Source organism: Miniopterus natalensis, chromosome 6 (assembly GCF_054644295.1).
Source record: "Miniopterus natalensis isolate mMinNat1 chromosome 6, mMinNat1.hap1, whole genome shotgun sequence".
NCBI classification, from domain to species: domain Eukaryota; kingdom Metazoa; phylum Chordata; class Mammalia; order Chiroptera; family Miniopteridae; genus Miniopterus; species Miniopterus natalensis.
The window spans coordinates 71,959,106-71,982,192 of record NC_142086.1 but is presented as its reverse complement, the minus strand read 5'-3'; the positions used below and the strand labels follow the sequence as shown (position 1 = coordinate 71,982,192).

General features: G+C 39.9%; 1 protein-coding gene across 4 annotated transcripts; it reads left to right on the top strand.

The window, feature by feature from the left end:
* Positions 1-793: 793 nt before the first annotated feature.
* On the top strand, positions 794-21,027 carry MFSD1 (major facilitator superfamily domain containing 1). 4 transcript variants are annotated; one of them, XM_087818347.1, is made up of 16 exons: positions 794-953; positions 3,004-3,056; positions 4,047-4,159; positions 6,030-6,072; positions 6,358-6,425; positions 7,971-8,079; positions 11,421-11,523; positions 13,564-13,662; positions 14,083-14,194; positions 15,102-15,158; positions 15,503-15,659; positions 16,905-17,002; positions 17,587-17,699; positions 18,291-18,338; positions 19,227-19,284; positions 20,304-21,027. In XM_087818347.1, the coding sequence occupies exons 1-16, from the start codon at positions 794-796 to the stop codon at positions 20,305-20,307; spliced, it is 1,395 nt and encodes a 464-aa protein (XP_087674473.1). In that variant the 3' UTR covers positions 20,308-21,027. The 4 variants fall into 4 exon arrangements, with proteins under 4 accessions (XP_087674473.1, XP_087674475.1, XP_087674477.1 ...); XM_087818349.1 differs by lacking the exon at positions 20,304-21,027 and having other exon boundaries at positions 19,227-19,288; XM_087818351.1 differs by lacking the exons at positions 4,047-4,159; positions 20,304-21,027 and having other exon boundaries at positions 3,008-3,056; positions 19,227-19,288.
* The last annotated feature ends 2,060 nt before the right edge of the window (positions 21,028-23,087 follow it).

Genomic DNA, 23,087 nt, shown 5'->3' with positions numbered 1-23,087 from the left:
CCTTTATTACCCCGAGAACCGGCTCCACCACAGCCCCTCGGCAGGGCCCGTGAGCTCGCCCTCGCTACCTCCGGCTTCCACGCCCACTTCCAGGCCTCAGCGCCCCACCCTCTCTGCTGCCACTTTCTTCCAAGGTTGGCTCAACTCTTCACCTGTTTTCTTTCCCAAATATCGTCCCCAGGCGTTGTTATAGAATGCGGTGCTTATTTCTGTCGTTATTCTCACCGCATTCATTCATTCTTCATGTGTCTTCTTTTTTAAAGTGTCAGTTTCTGTTGACCTCTCTAGGTAAACTGTGAACTCTGAGCTCTGAGACGAGCGCAGAAGGCAGTCCATCGAGTCCGGGAGAGTCAAGAGCCGCGGGGGAGGCTGCGGGAGCCAAGTCGCGGGAAGCGGGTGCGCGCGTCGGCGTCCTTAGCGCGGGAACCAGCGTCGCGCGGGTGCGCGGCCCGCACTTTCTCCGCGGCAGAGGCGCCGGGGGCGCGTTCGGTGCATTTGGAAGCGGGCCCGGGAACCACGGGACACGCCAGGGGCGCCGGACGGCCGGGCCGCGCAGCCCCACACAGCCTGCCGGGGGAGACCGCCGCAAAGCCCCACTTCCGGGCCTTCCCCGGGAGCCCCGCCACCGCGTGATCACGTGAGCGTGGCCCTGCGTGACCTGCGCGCGTCACGTGAGCGGCCGCGGTCATGTGGCCTCCGCCTCGGCGGGGCTCTGGCCGGCGGGCTCTTCCCTGGTGCCGGTGCCTTCGCCGCTCCCGCCGCCGCCCCTGCTTCCCGGCCTCCCGCCGGCCCCATGGAGGAGGAGGAGGAGGAAGCGCGCGGGCTTCTGTCCGGCGGCCCCGCCGAGGCCGGCGGAGATGCCCCCGCCCCCGGGGCGCTGCGGGCCCTGTGCGACCCCAGCCGCCTGGCGCACCGGCTCTTGGTGCTGCTGCTGATGTGCTTCCTGGGCTTCGGTGAGCTGTCCGCGGGGCGGGCGGGGCGGGCAATGAGAAAACCCGTGACCGTCCCTATCGGGGCCCTGGGATCAGCTCACACCGGCCCCCGGGCCTCAGCGCGGCTGCTGGGTCAGCTCCGCGCCCCATTCAAGCCGGGCATCCCGAAAGGGGGTCGGCGCACGGAGCTGGGCGTTCCCCTCCCCGCCCCTTCGCCCCGAGAAGCCCCGGAGGCCAGCAGCTCGCTTCCCGGGGCCGTGGGCCCACGGAACCTCTAGGCCGGCTAGTTTCCTCGCCGGGCGCTCGGCTCGGAAGGAATTCAGAAAGTTTGAACTCCCTCCCTTCCCTCCTCTTCTCCCCGCTCCGCCTGAGAAAGACTAAAAAAAAATCATCCGTCATTTCGTTGGTCGTCCTGTAAGTTCCTCACCGTGTTTCGGAAAGTGAACGAGTGCGTCCTGCCGGTCGCTCGAGAGAGTGAACGCGCCGGTCCCCGCCCTCCCGCTCGCCTCCGCGCCGCAGCCTCCCTGGGCCCGGCTTGCGGGCCCCTTGGCCCTGGTCGGTGTCACGCAGGAAATCGGATGGCTTTGAAGGCAGATTCTTGAGATAATTTTTGAAATTTCTTTCAGTGTTCCAGCAACTAACTTATTCAGCAAAATTCTATAGTCAGTATTAGTTTGGTATGAAAGTAATAAAGCGTTTTTCAGGGGGATCACAGGAACTGGTGTAGTCAACAAGTTTAGTTAGGAAGATTATTATGGTGGGTAACTATGCTACTGCTGGAATCCATTAGTAGGCATGGAGGATGCTTTGGGCTTTAGTTTCTTTGCCGATCTTTTTAAGCCTCCACCCCACCCCAATCCCTTTTTAAAAAATTGATATAACAGAGAGGGGGAGAGAGGGAGAGGGGGGGAGGAACGGAGGGAAGTAGAGAGGGAGACATTGATTTGTTGTTCTACTTATCCACGCATTCAGTGGTTGCTTCTTGCCTGTGCCCTGACCAGACATTGAACCTGAAGCCTTGGTGCATCTGGAGGACGCTTTAACCAACTGAGCTACCCGGCCAGGGCTCCCAGTCCTTTTTCTGAAAGAGGATGCCCATCCATTAGCTTTAAATCATGATCGTTGCACCCCTTACAACAGTGATTAAAGCAGGAACTACAATTTGCTGGTTTAGGAACAAAAGAGAACAACACAAAGCACTTAAAATTGACCCCATTCAAGCAGACAGATCATTTTTGGTAACTTATGGTGCGTAACTTACTTGCCTGGGTTTCAGAAACCAGATTCATACTCTTCTAATGACAATTTTTTTCTTTTGAATCGTAGCTTCTAATTATACTTTTAGAGAGTTAGTGGGAAAATGGAGGCAGTATTATCTTGAAGCCTATCACATATCTGTGAATTACAGTATTTTAGAAATAAATCTCAGTGAGTGAATGTCAAACCTTGCTCCACTTCTCTGTTACTCAGCAGCAGACATTTTTGTATTTTTACTTAATCCTTTGGAACTCTATTGTATTTTTCTTCACTCCTGGCAATTTGTTTGCTAAATTATTTGATTTGGGGCATTCTGTTTGTATAATTAGAACTCTTGTTTAAATTAATTAGTCAAAGTAGTTAAACTCCATTCCTCTGCTCTCAAGATAAGTGGTGACCTCAGGTAACATTACTAGGAAACTGCTGAGGATGTGAAATTTTTAGTGTGTCTGTGTCTTGGTAACTTTAAGTAAGGGAAATATGGTGCTTTGTGAAGATGCTAAGAAAATATTAGACATGAAGCATCATGAAAGTAAAATGCAAGAACAATTAGTTATTGGTTAACTTCTTGGCCTAGGTTCCCCATATTTGCTTTATATGCACACTAGTAGTTTGTAAATGATCAGGCACATGTTCTAATGGTTATTCAGCTACAGCTTAGAAAATAATGGTAGACAGAAGAAGTTTCCATAGTGTCAGTCCTTGAACCCCAAATATAAACATTTAAAATCACCATTTGAGTAGTAATTGCAACTTGAAACTCTCATATGGATAGTATTATTACTTAGAAAATATTTGTTCTTCCTTTTTTCAGGCAGCTATTTTTGCTATGATAATCCTGCCGCCCTTCAGACTCAGGTCAAACGGGTAAGTTGATTTTCACCGTTGTTTGCTTCAGGGAAGGTGTAGCTGTTGAGGCTTCCTCAGCTCTCAGGTTACCTTGCCTGCAACAGTGTCCAGTGAATCCATTTTAATATCTGTAGTCACCAAATCTGTGTGTGGCCAGGAGTGTTCTTGAGTTGGAATGAATGGCCACAAAATGCATTTGTAGCACTTGTTTGTAACTTGATATTGTTTCACAATTTAGATAACTCATTATTCTCCCTTTGAGTGACCATCTGAATGACAAATGATTTGGTAGCAGAGCTTTTTGCCTTCTTAAACACCTTGCTGACTGGTCACAAGATAACTCATGTCTGCACTCACATTAATTTAAGTAATTTTAAACACCTTACTGACCAAAGTAGCCAGCCGCATGGGCGAGTTCTGGTTTGAAATAGCCAGTCAGCAAGGTGTTTAAATATGTTTTGTTGTTATTTTGTTTTTTAAATGCAGATACTGATTGTAGAGGATTGTCCATGTCAGTGTTTTTAGTCTGATTTTGTAAAAATGAATTTGATAGTTACAATTTCTTGTGCATTTAGATAGTCTCTTTTCTTTGTCTTTGGACAGGGAGAAATGCATAGATTGGCTCTTCACATTCTAGAATGAAAGGGAAAGAAGGTATGAGTTAGTTGGGGGAGGCTAAGATTATTTTTTCCGTGTGGTGGGGAGCCCCAGTGCAGGTAGTGTAGGGGGAATAAGAATATAGACTAGATAGGCAGATGCCGACAGAGGTGGTCTCCATAGTGGGCGACCTGATTCATTCTGGACTCCATGAAGCCTCGCATTTGGACTCAAAAACCCCCGCGTGTGACCCTTTTCTGAGGCAGCGGCCATAGCTGCCCTGAGAATCCCAAAGCAATCAAGTGTCTACAAATGGTTAAGAAACTGCTGCCCTACACAGAAGAAAAATGTTTTGGTTAGTTACTAAGCTTAACTGTTTGGAAAAGATAGTTTTATTTTCTTCCCATGTAGGATATGCAGGTGAATACCACGAAGTTCATGCTGCTCTATGCCTGGTACTCTTGGCCCAATGTAGTTTTGTGTTTCCTTGGTGGCTTTTTGATAGACCGAGTATTTGGAATACGGTAAGCTTGGGTAAAATCTGATTATTAGGGAAACAGAACTAAATTAAATTTCTACAAAGAACTGAATAAAATTCTGTATTGCTGTAATAATCTGTAGTAGGTTTTTTTTTTAAATTTTAAATTTTAAGTTTTTATCCTCACCCGAGGACATTTTTCCATTTCTTTTCGGAGAAAGCGAAAGGGAGGGAGAGAGGGAGAGAGAAACATCGATGTGAGAGAGACACAGTGATTGGTTGCCTCCCGCACGCCTGGACAAGGGTGAGCCTGTAGCCGAGGTACATGCCCTTGGCAGGATTGAACCTGGGCCCTTTCAGGCCAACACTAACCACTGAGCAAACCAGCCTGGGCTGCATGTTTTTTAAAAATATATCTTTCTTTATTTCAGAGAGAGGAAGAGAGAGGGAGAGAGAGAAACATAAATGATGAGAGAGTTGTCATTGATCAGCTGCCTCCTGCATGCCCCTGACTGGGGATTGAGCCCCCAACCTGGGCATGTGCCCTGACCAGGAATGGAACTGAGACCTCCTGGTTTATAGGTTGTTGAGCAATCACTGAGCCACACCCTGCCAGGCATGCATTAGTTTTTTTCAAAAAGATACTTTTATCTCTCTGGAATTGATTTTTGAAACTAGGTTGGTGCTTCAATTAAGGTTGGGACTCATGAAATAAGGTAACGTAGTTATGCCCTCACTTGGGATCAGGTAGGCCACAGTCTGAATTCCACTGCTGCCACTTGCTCAACTTCCCAGATCTTCCGAGCTGTTCTTGGCTTCCTGAGCTTCAGTTTCCTCATTGGTAGAATATGGATAATAATTTCTGCCTTGCAGGGTGGTTGCGACGAATGAAAGATGGATGTACAGTAATTGGCACATATGTAGTATTTGCCTCTCTCTAGCGAGACTTCCTTTTTCTGCCTTTCTTTGGGCATTGAACTTTTGTGACCACATCTGTTAGAGAAGGAAGAACACTATAAGCTTTGTCACTTTTCACCCTTATGTGTGTGTGTGTGTTGGCAGTGGAGGCTTTAAGAGATGTAGAATGGGAATATTTTCAGAAGGCAGAGGGCAAAATGATGACGGGCCTTCCAACCATGTCTGGTGGAAAAGAATTAAAGAAACTGAGTGTTTAGACTTGGAAACTAAAAAATTTTGAAGAGTTAGGGTATTAAGAAAGAATCAAATTTCTTTTGCTTGATCTAAAGGGATAGAATTGGCTGGAAACTTCAGGGGGACAGATTCCACTTACTATGTTGCAGATGGGGACCATCGTGGGTTTCCATTGCTGAAAGTGGTGTAGCCATTTCATAAGGGTGGTGAGAGGGATTTGCATTTTGGAAGTACCTTTATTCCTAAGGACTTCTAACACTGGCATTTTACTACTCTGGGGAAACACTAATCAAATATTCAAAGTGTGGAATGTTTGAGTAAACAGATTTGTAATTGTATTAATATGGTTGATATTTCTTCTTTGAAAAAGAGTTTTTAGGTATCAAGAATTATAACCACTTAAAATTACTTAATCTGGCATTCCTTGAAATTAATCTTCAGGTATTAATAGGAATTTTATAAAGAATATCCATTTTTAAATGGGAGCCCTGGGTACCTCATGAAGATTATTTAACAAGCTTTGTTTAAGAGATGGTAGTGCTTTAAACAAACACATGCCATTACTAACGCCTGGAATCCCCTCAGAAGTCAAGACTTCTGCAAATTCGCTTTCATCCTAAAAAAGCTGCTGACCTCAGAGGCAGACCAGGCTTCATTTTTCTTTCCTTGGTGGGAATGCAGGGAGGTCAAAGAGAACATTACTGAAGGACATGGTGACTGACATATTCTTAATTCATATTCTCTCTCTCTCCCCCTCCCAACAGATGGGGCACCATTATTTTTAGCTGCTTCGTTTGCATTGGACAGGTAAGGAAGAAAAAACAGTTATTAAGTGATAGTGACTTGAATTTTTTCTAATTTCGGCAAAGATGTGTTTAATGAATACCTAACTTAATTAAGCTGGGTTCCCAAATGCCCATATACTAGAAGGCATAATCCATTTTAAGGCTGAGACAATGAACTTGAATGTTTTAATTTTACAGATTTACTAACAAGGAATATTAAAATTATTGTACAAGTTGTGATGCATCAAAAGTTACTTATTTCTCTTGAATACCTTGAATTTACTCTTTCATTGGTTCTACATTATAGGTTATTTTTGCTCTGGGTGGAATATTTAATGCTTTCTGGCTCATGGAGTTTGGAAGGTTTGTGTTTGGGTAAGTTACGCATAATTTCATTTGCCCTAATATATTGTTTTAGTGTTCAGCTATCAGTTTATTAAGGATTTACAAAAAATATATTGTATCTTATGGAGAATTACTTCAAGTTCTTGAATTGTAGCCACATATAAGACTGTTTATTATTTGTCTTAATTTTCCTTTAAAGTAAGAAACAATTTTGGGTGGCCATAGTTAACTCTGTGTGGGGTTTGAATATTAGTCATCCAGAAATGACATTTTTCCTAGGTGTTTTGTTTTTCTGTTGTATTGAAACTATGACTTAAACCTCATTTATAGTATTATAGTGCAGACAGTCATTTTCTAGGTTGGTGATTCATGGACATTTTGCTGTTTCTTAGTGGGTAATGTACAGGTCCTTTTGAACCCTGTTGAAAAGGCTTGAATGAGCACAATATCAATCGGCTGACCTTTATGAATTTCAGAGTTGTTCAGTAAGCCCATTCTGAGTCCAGCCTTGGGCTTCCTGATCTGAGGGGACACAGATGATAGAACATATTCATTCTTTAACTTAAAAGTATAACTTACTCAGTCTTTGCACTGATACCGGGGACATATAGACATGTGACGTACTCCGAAAAATGTTCTAAGTGAGGGAGAAGGAAACAAAATGTATATAAAAATAGAAAGGGATTCAGATGGAACTGTGGTCAGAATTGGCTTCATGGACAAAGTGGGCCTTGGCATCAGTGTAGGATTTGGATGAGCAGAAGAGAGCGGAACTATTCTTGAACTAGGACAGGGTAAACAAGGCTCAGTGTTTGGATATGGAGGAGCAGCTCTTCACTGAAGGCTTGGGAGTGGGAGGGCGGTCAATATGTAGAACTCCCAGAAGGAAAATTAAAAGCCAGGAAGTAGAAGAATGTTGAACAGGGAAGGTATGGGCCTGAAAAGCGAATGTTTGTGTTTTCACAAAGCATGGCTCACTCTTCACATGGACATTGTATGTAGCATAGATGGTGATGTGGTAACCCAGAGTCCTTTTATTGCCTGCCATGGTTATTATTGCGGCATATCAAATTCCCCAAAACTCTGCAGTGGACTTGGTGGGTCAGAAATTTGGACGGGATACAGCATGGACGGCTTGTCTGTGTACCTGCTGTTTCGAGCCTCAGCTGGAAAGTTACGTGGACTGGAGTCATCTGAAACCTCGTTGATTCACCTCTGGCACTTAGTTGGATAGCTTGAAGACTGCACTGTTGGCGTGACGCCTAAGTGTGGCCTCTCTGCGTGGCTCAGCTTTCTCACTGCGTGGTGTACTCAGGGAAGTTGGACTTCTACAAGGTTGCTCAGGGCTCCAAGTGGGAGTGTTTAAGTGAAAAAGCAGATGTCATCTTTTATGAACCAGTCTTGGGATCACACGGTGCAACGTTTACTATATTGTATGGTGGAAGCAGTCAGCCCACCTGGATTCAGAGGAGGAGATAGCGACTCTACCTTTTGATAGGAGGGTTGTCAGAGTTTTAAATCTACTGCATTCTAACTTTGGTCTTTCTTTAAAAGCTTGACTTTTCTCATTTTTAGGATTGGTGGGGAGTCCTTAGCAGTTGCCCAGAACACATATGCTGTGAGTTGGTTTAAAGGCAAAGAATTAAACCTGGTGTTTGGACTTCAACTTAGCATGGCGAGAATTGTAAGTATCACAAACCTAATGAAGCCAGATAGGAAGCAAAAGATTGAATCTCACAGTTATCGCTTAGAAATTTCAGGATGAGATGTTTGTGTGGGTGTATTAGGTCTTGATTTTTTAATATATTTCTCTGGCCCATAGTATAGCATTTACCTTACTTTAATTAAGGGATTTCTAACCTTATTTCATTTAGGAAACTGGCTAAAATGGTTAAATGAACATTCATTAGTTCAAAGAATCTGAGCTTTGGAATGGATCGTAGTAAGTTTCATTGTCTAGTTTCATACCCATTTTAGCATCTCTGCTATGGAATCTTCACATACGATCATCTCCTAGCTCTGCTTGAGTATTTTCAGTGATCAGAAGTTCACTGTGTGATGAGGCAGCCCATCTACCTCAGTTAACTTTATGAAGCTCCACTTCACATAGAGATGAAATCTGCCTACACAAGTAGCTTTTACCGATTGCTCCGACTTTTGCCCTCTGTAGTTAATTTTTAGCTCCTTGCTATGTGCCAGCGCTTTGCTGATGAAGACAGCTCTTAAGTTCTTGGTCAGACATGCTCATTTGCTGTGCTTTTCTAAGCCACACTACATGGATTTCAGCTCTCGGACCATGGTGTTCACACATTTCTGGACTCAGCGCAGGTAGCCAGTCAGTACTCCTCAAATCTGAAACTGCAAATTGATCATGGTGTTTCAGGCTTGGTCTGATAGAGGGTACACAAGGGAACAACATTATGCTTTTATTAATGTACCCATCAGGTGTTGGCAGTCTCAAACTTCATTAGTTTTTTTCCTCATTAACTCCTATGAATAGAATTTTTGTTTTTTAATTTACCATTAAAAATCAAGATTTAGACTAATAAATGGCATGAAAATGCTTGTAATACATCCTTAGGGCTGAAGAAGTCCTGCATAAAAAGCTTTTAATGTGATAGTTTATCATATGAAGTATATAGCATGTTTTGTACACGTAGGGTCTAATTTTCCACTGTTGTAAACAGTGCTGTTGTGTGACACTCTCTAAAACATGTCTGCATCTCTGTTTCCTTAGGCTAGGTTGCTAGAAATGGACTTATTATTGAGTCAGAGGGTTCGCTAGGGATTCTAGGACTGTTGAGACATACTTTCACAATATCCTCACAGATATTTACATCCCCATCTGTGGAATACGGGAGGATCGTTTTTGTTATAGCTTTGATAATACAGGCTATTACTACTTTAAAAAGTCTTACCGGTTTGATAGGAAACATAGATATTATTTTAATTTATAATTCTCTGATAATTAGCATGGTTTCCCATGTTTTCTAAATTTTATCTGCAAGGATATTTGGAGTACTTCATTATATATCTTGTGTAAGTCAAGACACACGTGTGGCAATTTGTGGATCTCATTGTGTAATAACTTCTCAAAGGAGGAAGTAGGACCAGTTGAGTGAGACTCATTTTCAGTGACGCTACTAGTGATTTTCATATTCTTTTCTGTGCGGCCACAGACTTGTTATAATCTATTCAGCCATGTATGGAGGAGCGCTAAGTTTCTGGAAAGGAATCTCAGGAGCTTCTAGGATGCACAGTGGGGATTCTTAGAATGGCGGGAAGACCTGAGGAGGAGCTGGATATCTCAGACAGCCACCTCATTTCTTAGTGTTTGACCTGTCAATAGCATTTAGCACAGTTGACATTCCCCCTTCCTTGATTTCTTCTCTTGGGTTCCAGAACCTTACAGTCTCAGTTTTCCTCTTGCCGGCTGCTTCTCTGTCTCTTTTGCTAGTTCCACCTTAGTCTTCTCAATCTGTAAATGTGGGAGTGCCCCAGAGCTTGGTCATTCATCATCTTCGCTTTTCTTTTCATGCTCATTTCCTTGGTGATCTTACTTACTTTCAAAGTTTTAGATAGCATGTCTTTGCTCCTGAATATTCATCACTTGTCCAGGCCTTTCCTTGAGTTCTGTACAGGTGTATGTAACTTCCTACTTGACATTCCCATTTGGATGTCTAGTAGGCATATGAAACCTGATATGGCCAAAACCCAGCTCTGATATTCTGCCTGCCATCTCTCAAACCAGCTCATGCGCTGGTTCTCTCCTCAGTTACTGGCAACACTTTTCTTCCTGTTGCTCAAACACTGTAGTGTCATCTGAAACTCCTTTTTTGTTTTTCCCCCGACACTCCATGTATTTTTCTTTAGCAAGTCCTATTAGCTTGATCATCAAAATATATCCATATTCCCGCCACTTCTCACTTGCCCATTTTTGCCACCCTAGTCCAAGCCCACGTCTCTGTTCTGGGTTGTTGCAGTAACCACCTGATGACGTCCTTGCTTCTGCCTTCATGCCCACCTGCAGTCTTTTTGGATAAGGCAGCCAGAGTGGGTCTTTTAAAACATACATGGCTTGTTCACTTCTCTTTCAAAACTCTAATGGCTGGCTCGCTTACACAGAGTAAAAGCCAAAATCCTTATGACCCATAACATCTCCCCTTCACTCCTGCCCCTGCCAGTTCCTCTCTGAGATGTTATCTCATCTCTCTTCCTTTACACTGTTCCAGCCTCTGCCTCCTTGCCATTCCGTGAGCACACCGGGCAGCCTCCCTCTGGGGTCTGTGCGTTGGCTGTTCCTTATGCCTGGACTGCTGTTCCCCCAGATGTCCTCACAGCTAACTTCCTTCAGGTTTTTAGTCCAAAGTCACATTCCCCGTGAGGCCTCTGCCCCTGTATATTCTCCTTCCCTGCTTTATATTTTCTCTTTATTTTTTCAAGCACTTTTAAGTGCTATTTAATGTACTACATATTTTACCTCTTCTACCCCTGTGAGAGCTAGAAATTTTTTTCATCTGTTCTTTATTATATATCCAACCCCTAGAACAGTGACTGGCGAATAATCAGGGCTCAATGACTGCTACATGAATGGATAAATGAATTAGGATATTATCTGTAACTTTTACCATCATCTTGTGGACAGAGGACGAATTTTTTTTCCAGATGTTAATACCAGGAAGAGCTGAGCTTTTTCTCAGCTAAGGTTTATTTTGTCATAGGTACCCTGTGAATTTTGTAATTCATGTTTCATTTTTGTTTTGGCTACTAAGAAGTTATAGATGTACTGTGCTGTTTGAATACTAGCATTTTCTATAAATTTACATTTTTGTGTGTGTGTAGTAATCTTATCTGTGGCTTTATCTTAGTTTGTTAGTTCTTTCCTCTGTAGTGTTTTAAAAATTTTTATCTCTGATTAATCTGAGTGCTATATATCTATTCTCTAAGCCACCTTACGTCCTATTTTTTGAACAAGGCAGGACTGTAAATGAAAGGTTAATTTTTTTTCTTTTCCTTCCCTTTCAGGGAAGTACAGTGAACATGAACCTCATGGGATGGCTGTATTCCAAGGTTGAAGCCTCGTTGGGTTCTGCTGGTCACACAACCCTTGGAGTCACGCTTATGATTGGTTAGTGAATCCTGATGTCCAACATTTTGTCTCTTCTGAAAGCGTGTCATAGGCAGTGTCATGGCAGAGAGGAAAGAACACTGGAATTGGGGTTAGACCATGTCGGTTATAATTTTGCCTACACAGTTCACGAGTTCTTTGACCTAATTAGAAATAGCAAGGCATTCACGCTGTTTGTGTTTTCAATTCCACTTTCTTAAAAAGGAGGATCTTGTCCCACTCTTGTTTACTTCAGCATTGTCCTGATGACTGAAAGTATGTATGTGAGAACTTTGAAAACAATCAGGAATTTATACGTGTAGAGCTTAGATTTTGTAGAGATGATATGATGTGATGGGAAATCCACCAAGTTGGGGGTTAGGAGTCTGGGTTCTAGTCCTGGCTCTAACAGTTTTGTCATCCTGGACAAAGAAGTTAACCTTTAAAAGACGGCATTTAAAAGACAGCATCATACAAATGCCGTATATTTTCCAGGATCAACTGTACAAATAATGGTTTCTTTCCTTTTGCCTGTAAAAAAGAACGTATATGCTTAGGTTTCTGAGTATTTAATCTCTGCATCTCAGTTTTCTTTTCTGTAAAATTGTGGGTGTTTGACCAAAGGTATACAGGTCCCTCCTGGCCCTAAGTTCTCTTAGCTAAGGCTCCACTGTGCTGGTTTCTGGGTGGGTTGCTGAGAAATGTATGAGGCCCTCTGGATTCACTACCCGTGCTTTTGCTCTGAGCACTGAATTTGTCTAACTGAGCCCCATGATGTGTAGAGGCCTAGAGAGACCTGTGAGATGGGGCGAATGTCCTGTGCCATCTTTTATTCCTTATAATTCCTTGATATAGCCTGGTAAAAAGAGGACAATCGAGTGGCAACCCGAAACGGGCGACTTGTACCTAGAGACTCCTTCTCTCTCCCGCTCAAATCCTTTGCCTTGCTTAAAACCTTTTGTACTCTCAAGTGCTCTTCAGTGTTCCTTCTAGTTCCCTATGTGATGGAGAGTGAGAATTTCAAAGAATTTTAGAGCCAGAGAAAACCTGTGCCATTATGAATCAAAGTGTCTTATTTTACAGATGGGGAAATTTAAGCCCAGAGAGGTCAAGTTCTGTGTCTAAGGTCATTCAACTTGTTAGTGGCAGAACCAGAACTAATGTCTACTGTCTGTCATTTCAGCAGTTTTCAAGTGGACTGTGTTATGTCAGCCAGTGAAAGATGCATTTATTTTACTAGGCTTTGCTTTTATTTATCCTCACCCAAGGATATATTTATTGATTTGAGAGAGAGGGAGGGAGAGGGAGGGAGAGATATTGATGTGAAAGAGAAACCTCGATCTGTTGCCGCCTCCTGTATGCTCCCTGACTGGGTATTGAACCTGCAACCTTTTTGGTGTATGGGATGGCACTCCCACTGTCTGAGCCACCCGGCTAGGGCTACTCAGCTTCTTTTTAAAATTCTTGACAAGTGTAAACTTTATTCACTTTTTATCTGGTTTACAGTAATGATATGAGGTCAGCATTAGTGAGCAGTGTTGAATACACCAAGGAAAGAGAGTCCGAGCGACGTGTGCTCTGGGAAGGTGGGGCCCTCGGACTGCCAGAGGGTAGGGGCAAGGGTGACAGACTTTGGGAAGGCATCAGAAGGAAGATGAAGTGATCACAGAATCAGACTTTGCTTTTATAATCCCCCCCCAGCATCCAGTAGTAATTAATTGCTGCTTAGACTGAATTAAGGAAAGAAGACTAATTTGCTAGTCATCAGCTCTCTTCAGTTTGTATTCCACATTAGAGGGCTAGACTAGCTTCTAGTTTTTTCCATTTAATCTCCACCCTTCTACTGGGAAATAAATAGTAATAGCAACTATTGTTTGTTGAGTTCTTACCATATGCTCTTCCCTTCCTCCTGTCCTCACTTAGTAATTGTGGGCTTTTCTTATGTGTGTCTAAATATTATCCCCTTTGGTTGCTGAGTTTTCTGCTATTACTGTGATGTGCTGTGCTTTAAGGAACCTTCAGTCCGGCTCTCTTTTTAAAATGTCTCTTTTTAAATTATAGGGGGTATAACCTGTATTCTTTCACTGATTTGTGCCTTGGCCCTTGCTTACTTGGATCAGAGAGCAGAAAGAATTCTTCATAAAGAACAAGGAAAAACAGGTAAATCTAGTTGTGAGGAAAGTGGGACTTTGGGAGTTATGGCCTCTTTGAAATAATGTACAATTGTGCAGGTTCCTAATGCAGTGTTGGAAACCCAGTGAGGCTTAATACATGCTTTTTGATCTTTTATTTCCAAATCTATTTCCACTTGTCTAAATTTGGGGGGACATTTCCCTCCTTATATGTTCTGTGTATATTTGCAAAATGATGAGTGTCCTTATCATTAGGTAGGTAGATACTGACCTTACGTTTTGCTTTTTTAACATCTTTGTAAGTTATTCCAGAAACTATGTCCCAATAATTACTGAGAAGTGTATTTTTTAACTGAAATGCAAAGGTTAATCCCATGATAAATGAAAAATACTCTTGGCTTAGCTATGCAGAATTATACCGATATATCTCCTCCCATTCCTCCCCCAGGTGATGTTATTAAGCTGACCGATGTGAAGGACTTCTCCTTGGCCCTGTGGCTCATCTTTATCATCTGTGTCTGCTATTACGTGGCCATATTCCCTTTTATTGGACTGGGGAAGTGAGTAATCTCTAGTGTTTCACTTCTGTTGGCTAAATTATAATGAGATTTCAATCACATAAGTGTAATTTTTTTAGCTGTAAATCTTGTTTCTCTCGTTATAGTTTATATATACACAGGAATTCTTTCATTTCCTGGGATATAACTGATTTTCTTAGCTTCAGGTTTAATACTTTTTTTGTTTTTTTGAAGAAATGCCTAATAACAGTTTTTGATTCAAAATATTGGTTTATTTTAATGCTTTATTTTAGATTAGTATTTTTAAAAATTAGCTCTTTATCCCTTGGTTGGTCACTGAGAATGGAGACAGTGTATTGGCTCATAGTGATTGGGCATATTTTTATTTCTTAGGACTATAATTCCTCCACATTTAAATTCAGGATTCAAGTCAAATTTTTCTTTGCTTTATCTTCTACCTCTCCCTTTTTTCTTTGACAGCTGCTTAAACAGAACAGTGTGTGAGTGTGAATGTGTTTGGTGGGGGGTGTGTGCTTGTAATTATAACCTTTAAATTCAGGCTGTCACTCTAAGTAATTGAGACAAAAACCCTATGCATTATATAGCAGAACCTGTTCAGTACTGCTGTTAAGGAAAAGCAGCTTTCTTGATTCCCTGTAGTAATGCTTTGGTTTTCTGAAAACCTGTGTGTACTGTTTATGGTATATGTTAACAAGGGGGAAGAACAGGCATCAGTATACTTTATTTAGTTAGTGAAATATTTATATAATAAACACTAAAGCTTTAGCTAGTTACTTGAAGATGAATAATATCAAATAAGGTGGGATAACAGTATCAAGAAGGAAAAGTTGACTAAGAATTATTTGTATTCAGTTTTATTTTGTCTTTATTTTTTTTTAAAAAAACAGAGTAGTTCTCTCTAAAGTGCTTATTTCTCTCTCTATTTTAGAGTTTTCTTTACAGAGAAATTTGGATTTTCATCCCAGGCAGCAAGTGCTATTAACAGGTACTTCATTAATTCTATAAGTGCTTGTTGTGTGCCTAGTGTGAGTCTTTAATTGTAACCAAATGCTCTAAGATATATGTGGTGTAACATCCACATTGTGATGCCAATATTATATTGGGACTTGATCCTGAGTAGCCATCTTTGCATTAATGGAAAACCAGAGAAATCTTGCACCACTCTTTAAATCTTTATATTTATATTTACCAGTGACCATTTTAGAAGATTGTTAAACTAAATGAGCTAGGATTTGCTTTGCCTGATGGTTTTAGGAACTTCTTGGATATTTTTTTGTTGTTGGCTGTGATACATTTCATTAAATAATATCTTTTATGTTCTCTGGGCAGTGTTGTATATATCATATCAGCTCCCATGTCCCCAGTATTTGGGCTCCTGGTGGATAAAATAGGGAAGAACATCATCTGGGTTCTGTGTGCAGTGGTGACCACTCTTGCTTCCCACATGCTGCTGGCCTTTACACTGTGGAACCCCTGGATTGCTATGGTAATGTTGCTGTTAACACCTGGGGGGCTCGGGGTCCAGGGAGGACTGTGTAAATTTCATGTCAGGAGCCACACTCAGCTCGTCCAATAGCAGTGCTTTGGGACAGTGGGGAAACAATGACTTGATTTTGATTTCCACAAAATAACTATTTTAAAATATATAAGTGTTGATTATTAATACATCAGATATTTTTAATTTTATTTGGTTTATTCAATAGAGTAACCTCAATGCTGAAATAGAATTTGAAATAAAATAGTCTTATAAAGGCCCAAATTCTTATTAGTTCCATTCATCTTTCTGTACTTCGTGAAAAGTGGTCATTCCATCATAGGTGACAAAAAAAAATCTATCAGCCCAATATACATGATTTCACATCCTCTTGTCTTTGACTATTAGTAGGTCAAAAAGTGATAAGGAACTCATCAGCTTTTTGTTATTGTTCTTCAGATTGTCATTTTTAAGACTACAGGCTGAAGTGCTCTTTTCCTTTCCTGTTAATAAAAGAATATCTTGATCATATAGGTGAGAATTCTGTAGGACGGGTTTCCTGGAGGTAGAAATGCTCTAGTAGAGGCTTTGCGCAATTGACATCTTGATAGATATTCAGTAACTTTCTACTCACTTAGAGCTTTATCAGTAATATAAGAATCTGTTTCTAGTATTCTTGCCATTGTTGGACATTGGCATTATTTTAAGTTTTGCCCACATGATAGGTCTAAATCTTATTTGAACTGAAGTGGTAAGGTTCCTTTTTTAATTGAGGAAAAAGTCAGCATTAGGTAATGTTTAACAAGCAGTGGTTGTTGGTTCTTTGCCCTGCACTCCAGTTGGGTGTTGATGACCAAGAGGTAAGATAATGAGCTATTGATGTGATGTTGCCTTAGTTGCTTAATTTGTAATTCCTAATAAAAACTGGAAAAGTAACTTGCCTAAAACAGTGGTAATAATTTTTTGCAAATTAGCTTTGTTTTCTTTCTTGGTTCTTAACTGTACCCTGGGCCCAAGCAGTTTTATATATATATATAAAGTTGTTAAGACAGTGTGCATGTATTTTGTCACTAGAGGGATACTGTTAGGGAGGTCCAGGACTCTTTTTGTATTGAATATGAGTTTTAACCTGATTACAATAAAATTTGCATAAATATTCACATATTAACTATCGTGTCGCCATTGCTAATCTGCATCAAAGGAAAGTCACTTTGGTTATTATAAGACTTTTACACTTTTCTGTATTGCTTTCCACAGTGTCTCCTGGGACTGTCCTATTCATTGCTTGCCTGTGCATTGTGGCCAATGGTAGCATTTGTAGTTCCTGAACATCAACTGGGAACTGCATATGGCTTGTAAGTGTTTGCACCGTGGATCATATAATGTCTCTCTTCATTGTACGACTTAATTACCACATGAAACTCCAGGTCTCCTCAGTCTAGTCATCTTTAGGCTCTGGGATAGCTCTGAAACTAGAACTAACTAGAAGTGTCAGCTGATCTGTTTATGATACTGTGGTGGCAAGGAAAATGCTGCCAGCCTCCAGCAAGAGAGCTGGAGTTAAGCTAACCCATCAGACGTGATTGCTGCCATTATCACCCCACTGCCTGTTTACCTGAGGGCTTCTCAGTGAGAAGCTGAGCTCTGGTCTCTGACCCGAAAGGCAAAGGGGGTTGGTATTCACTTAGCCCTTTCTTCGTTCAGCAGGAAGGTTTTGAGTTCATAGTGTACTTAATAAGGAAAGCTTCCTTACCTTTGAGCATCACTCTGGTAGAGGAAACAGTCATGGGATAAGAAAAACCTAATCAGGTCATCCCTGGTTGAAAATGTCTCTGAACATGAATACTGTGTGGTTTATAGATACTAATATTTATAGTGAATTATTACTCTGTATGGAGACTTTTGAAATAGAAATGTGTTTTTATTTCTTAAATTATAGCATGCAGTCCATTCAGAACCTTGGCTTGGCGATCATTTCCATCCTTGCTGGCATGATACTGGATGCTCGGGGATATTTGTTTTTAGAAGTTTTCTTCATTGCCTGTGTGTCTTGTAAGTGTGCCATGTGGCAACATTTATTTAATTTCTTTTAATATGTAGCAGAATGTTCATATTTATGGTTTTAGGTTTTATTGCTATTCAGTTTTCCCTTTTATTTTTTTTTAAATATATTTTTATTTCAGAGAGAGGAAGGGAGAGAAGGGAGAGAGAGAGAGAAACATCAGTGATGAGAGAGTCATTGATCAGCCTCCTCCTGCATATCCCCTACTGGGGATCGGGCCCGCAACCTGAGCATGTGCCCTGACCTAGAATTGAACCGCGATCTCCTGGATCCTAGGTCGACACTCAGCTGCAGAACCACACTCGCCAGGCTGTTTTCCCTTCTTTCAAAACAAATCTCTGAGATGTATGTCTCAGATTTGCCTAATTCTTGGCCTGTGTATCAGAGCTTCCCAGCTGGTGACTTTGTAGTTCTCTGAAGATTTTTCACTTAAAAATAATGTAAGTAGTGTTTTTATTTTGAAATGCCAGTTACTAAAGATGTATTTGATGTGTCTAAGATTTACCTTGTGATTGTGGTTATGTCGGAGTCATTGGGAAGAAGTACGTGTTTTTAAGGGCCCTATGTTTTTTCACTTCCAGTGTCACTTTTAGCTGTGGTTTTACTCTATTTGGTGAATCGTGCCCAAGGTAAGTAGAAGTTCAGGTATTGTATTCTTACACCATGATGGATAGTCGTGTGGGTTCACTAGATTGTCTGCATGTCATTTTAGGGGCCAGTTAATGCTTTAACTCAAGTAATAATGACATTCTGTCCAAAGTTATGGAAACATTCCATTATATAACATAATTATGATTCTGGACCTTCACATTCATTAAAATTGTCATGTTCTTTCTGGCCAGTTCAATGTAAGTTTTATGAAATTTTAGATGTTGGTTTTATATTAGCACAAAGAAGTATCTTTAGAACCTAAAGCCCTTCCAGTGTTGTTTTATATTAAAAATAAATAAATAAATTTATTTCAACCTCATTTTCAGGTTGAAGGTATTTGATACAGAATGGGAAATTGCAGATTTTTTTCTTTTGTGGATAATCGTGTACTACCTGCATTTTTCCTTTTCCGTTATAAGATTTTGATGTTACCTTTATCAATTTTTCTAACTGGCCTTAGCCTTAAAGGTTGTTATGTATTTAGAAGGATTATTACGCATGCTGTTTAAATAATTTTAGGTCATTTCCTTTAATTTCTCTAAATTTTCAGTATTACTGAATATTAATACAATGTCCCAAGTAAGAAAACCTGAGGTAATATATAAGTCCAAACTTTAAAAAAAAAAAAGCTAAAATTAAGGACTGACTATTTTTATCATATAAGAATTCCTTAAAAAACTTTTTTTCCCTTGGGAAGGTTCCAGGAGATAAACTCTTTTTTTCTTATCTTCCATAGCATTTTCTGTTACTTTAAGGTGTATCAGTGAAAGTGTGTGTGTGTATGTGCGTGTGCTTGTGTGCATGTTTGAATTTTACTTATAACAACTATATTGAAAAGATTCTATGCTTATTTTTTTTTTTTTTAGGTGGGAACCTAAATTATTCTGCAAGACAAAGGGAAGAAATGAAACTTTCCCATACTGAGTAAGTATTGGAAAGAGAAAAGTTGTTTTTATTTTGAAAATCTTAAACATTACCTTTTTATTTCAAGGTATTAGGATTGAACTTCTAAGAAATTAGCCTTTTTCTTGCATTTCAAGAACCAATGATTATCTCTGGAAATATAACAAAATTCTTGTTTGTATCAGAAAATTTTAAAAGGTGGATATTTAAAAGTTAAATTAATTTTTTCCAAGAGTATTTACTACAACATAATAGTGATTCTATTTCCTATTCTTTCTAATTTTTTAGACATTGAATATATTTTTACTTTTAAATTTTATTTTTAAATATATACCATGTAATTGTAAGTTTTGCGAATTTTGAATAGGTTACTATCTAATAGAACAAGACTGTTTAGTTCCGGGGGTGATTCTTGGCTATCTCAAATTCCCTTTTAACATAGTAATTCTATTTCTAGAAATACATTTTAAGAAAATAATCAGAAGTGTTGTGAGTTTTTAATACTTTTATTATAGTCTTGTTTATGATGTCAAAAAATTGGAAATATCCCGAATGTCCCAAAGTAGGGAAATGGTGAAATAGTATGTTTTTAAAATCATGTTTTAGAAGGATTTTTAAAGTCAGAGATATATTTAACATGCTACATATTAAGTAAGCAAAAAATAAAAATGCAAATATAATATCCTAATTTTTTTTTTTAAAGTATGCAGGCGCATGTATTTCTTATACCTGTTATTTTTATATAGTAGAAAAAATATGAAAATAGAAAGAAGTGAAAAAAAAGTCCCCAAATATTAAGTTTATTTGAATGGTAGGGTTATAGCAGTTTATTTTTTCCTTTGCTCTTCTATATTTTCTAAATTCATCCTGTGTTAACTTTTACGATCAAGAGGAGTTAAAAGATTATCCAGCAAAATGTAGACTTCTACTATTTCGCACCATCTGTTTTGTAATGCTTATGGTTTTTGTTTTGTAAACATGATGAGGCTTTCTGGGTTTTTCCTCCCCTTTTTGATAATTTATTGCATTATGTTTTGCAGATGAGAAGTTTAAATGACCATGTCATGAGAATGGGCTGCACACATCACTGATCTGAAAACCTCCATTAAAAATTTTTTTTATATATAGAGTTTAGTCATTAGGAAAAATAATGGCCTGGAAAGTTATATTTGTATTTCAAGTACACCTATTTCAAAGTATATTTGTGAGGACTGTTTTGCTCTCTGTCTTTTGTGTGTTGCTGACGAATTTTACTACAGAATAGGCTAATCAACAGTGAAGTTTAGTAAATTGCTCTGGGACATGCAGGTGGATTTCAGTAAGAACAGTAAATAATGGAGATCATTGGATCTTGTACTGAGATCATTTGCACAAACTATTATCTTGGGGATATGGCCTTTTTTTTATCTTAAAGCAAAAAAAATTTTTAAGTTTTTGAGTGGATAGAAGGGATGTTTTATATAGAATAAACTATGGCATTTTAATAGGCATTCTCTTTTGTAATAGGGAATATTTGAAAGGCACTTTATGACGTCTCTTCATTTTCACAGATAACAGATTGTGTTCTGCTCTTTAGTTATGAGAGGTTGCTGAGCGGTGACCCTTTTGAGCTTCTTTCTCTCTCCATTACTGAGCACCTTTATTACTTAGGGACATAATTTCGTGGTACAAACTTTCTGTACATTTTTTATAGTCTAATTAATTACTAAAAATGCTCTTTAAAATAATTGCAAATCTGCATGAATAAAAACACTGTAAAAGGAATACATGATGTCTTCTAACTTGATTTTTTAAAAAATCTCAGAACACTGATTTTCACCCTTTATTTATGTGGAAAATATAAGAAAATCTGTGTTGGAATAAAGAAAACTTGACTAATTACAGTTATTGGAAGATTATGGGGTTTAGCTTTTCCACCAGAGTGGGACCTTAAAGTGACAGTTATGTTTTTCACATTAAATAAAATGTGAATATGAAATTTCTCTGACAGATTTAAGCACTTTAATCTACTTAGTCGTAGCATATTAAAGTCAAGGAATTTTCTGTGTGTTTTGCTATCTATGGGCACACAGATATTTTAAACAACAACTATTTAACTAAGGAATTTAGCTGATTATCTTGTTTCAAGTACATGGCATGACACTGTCTGCCTAAAGTTTGTGAAACAGATTGAAAGTGCATCCCTTTGCAGGGTAAGTGTACTTACCCCCATTCCTCTGATTTACAGTTATTGTGTCATTACTCAGTTGTTAGATCTTGAGGCTTTGACTGCCCTGTGACTGTTCTAGCCCATGGCTGGTGAATGTTGGCCTCACCAGCTGGGGCAGTGCAGGAAGTCAGCTGCTGCTGCTGGAGGCTCTGTGGTCTGTTGCCTAATCTCTCCACTACCTCAGTGCCCCAGCCGCAGTGAGCTGCTTACATTTTTTTCAAATAAATCAAATTCTGTCCCTTCTCAGAGGCTTTGTTTACACTCCCTTTGCTTAGAATATTTTGTCCAGGATTCTCTGACCTGGTTTTACCTGATTTCCAAGAGGAAATCTTAGCCCCAGCTCAGAGCCATTATTCCTGTGGGAACTAATTCCGGTGGTCTTGGAAAAACCCTGTACTTTTGCTTCCTAGTTTACCTCAGCCTGCAATGAAGGATTTGCGATGGTGTGGGTTTCTGTCTCTTCCTTAGAGTGTAAGCTCCTTGAGGGCAAGAACCACGTCTGTTACGTTAATAATGATTGTGTTGATAATGCCTAATACAAAATAAATATTTTTTGAATGATGCATAAATAAAAAGAAAAGTAAATTGGAGTAACTCTTTTGAAGGATAAATTGGCAATGTGAATAAGAAGACCTAAAAGAGCTGTAGTGGTGGGCTGTGTGACTTTTGGCTTAGCAATTCCTTTCCTAATAGTTTATCCTAAGGATACCATCAGACGGATATATACATAAATATATTTTAAGAAAGTATCTTCTTTGCATGATTGCTTATAATAGCCTAAAATAGGAAACCACTGTAATTATAAGAATAGAAGATTAGTGAAGTACATCATATCATGTGCCTAAAGTGAAATTAAGCAGTCATTAAATGGTTTCATTGCAGAGCATCCTGACATAGGGGATGATGGCTTTATTATGCGGAGGACTCAGTGCTGCTTTTTGTAAAAACAAACACAGATGTGTCTGAAGCATATGTACATAAATGTCTTTGAGTTTGAAGAAAGTGGTATTAGTGTTCAGAAGGGAGGAAGGTAACAGGTAGTGTTTTCCAAAGAACCTGGAGATTGCAGGCCGGAGTTAAACAGAGCCCTGAGTTGGAAATAGAATTTGCATCAACAGGAAGAAAATTGCATGTGATAGGAGCTATAGGGACAAAGCAATAGAGAATGGGGTATGTGCTAAAAGAAATAATGCACTTATGTTTTGATCCCAGTGATAGCAAAGAATAGCTTTAAGTGGTCTGCAAGCTGCCCATGATTTCTGCAATGTCTCCACCTTAGCTTCATATCCCTTGGTGGCTTCCTTTTTTGTGTTCTTGGAGTGCCTCCCTGGGGGAGGAGTGGGGAGGTTGGTGAGCTCTGAGCAGGAATTTGCTGCTTAGAAGTTGGTGGGGAGAACTTGATGTTTTGTAAGAAATACTGAAAATATCCTGTTGTCTTCCTTACCCCAAATATTAAGGCTTGCTCAGTTTTCCAAGGATAATCTGATGATGTTGGGGCTCTATGTTTACCATGTTTGGGTAGTTTTAACCTTTCAAAGCAGACCCTATTTGCCCTGGGGAAGAGGTAAGTAAGTGTCAGGATAACAGGTGAAGCTCTTTCCCCTACCTCTGGCCC

Coding starts and splice junctions, on each gene's coding strand:
- MFSD1 (XM_087818347.1), top strand. CDS start 794: ATGGAGGAGGAGGAGGAGGAAGCGCGCGGGCTTCTGTCCGGCGGCCCC. Junction 954..3,003: donor GATGTGCTTCCTGGGCTTCG/GTGAGCTGTCCG, acceptor TCCTTTTTTCAG/GCAGCTATTTTTGCTATGAT. Junction 3,057..4,046: donor TTCAGACTCAGGTCAAACGG/GTAAGTTGATTT, acceptor CTTCCCATGTAG/GATATGCAGGTGAATACCAC.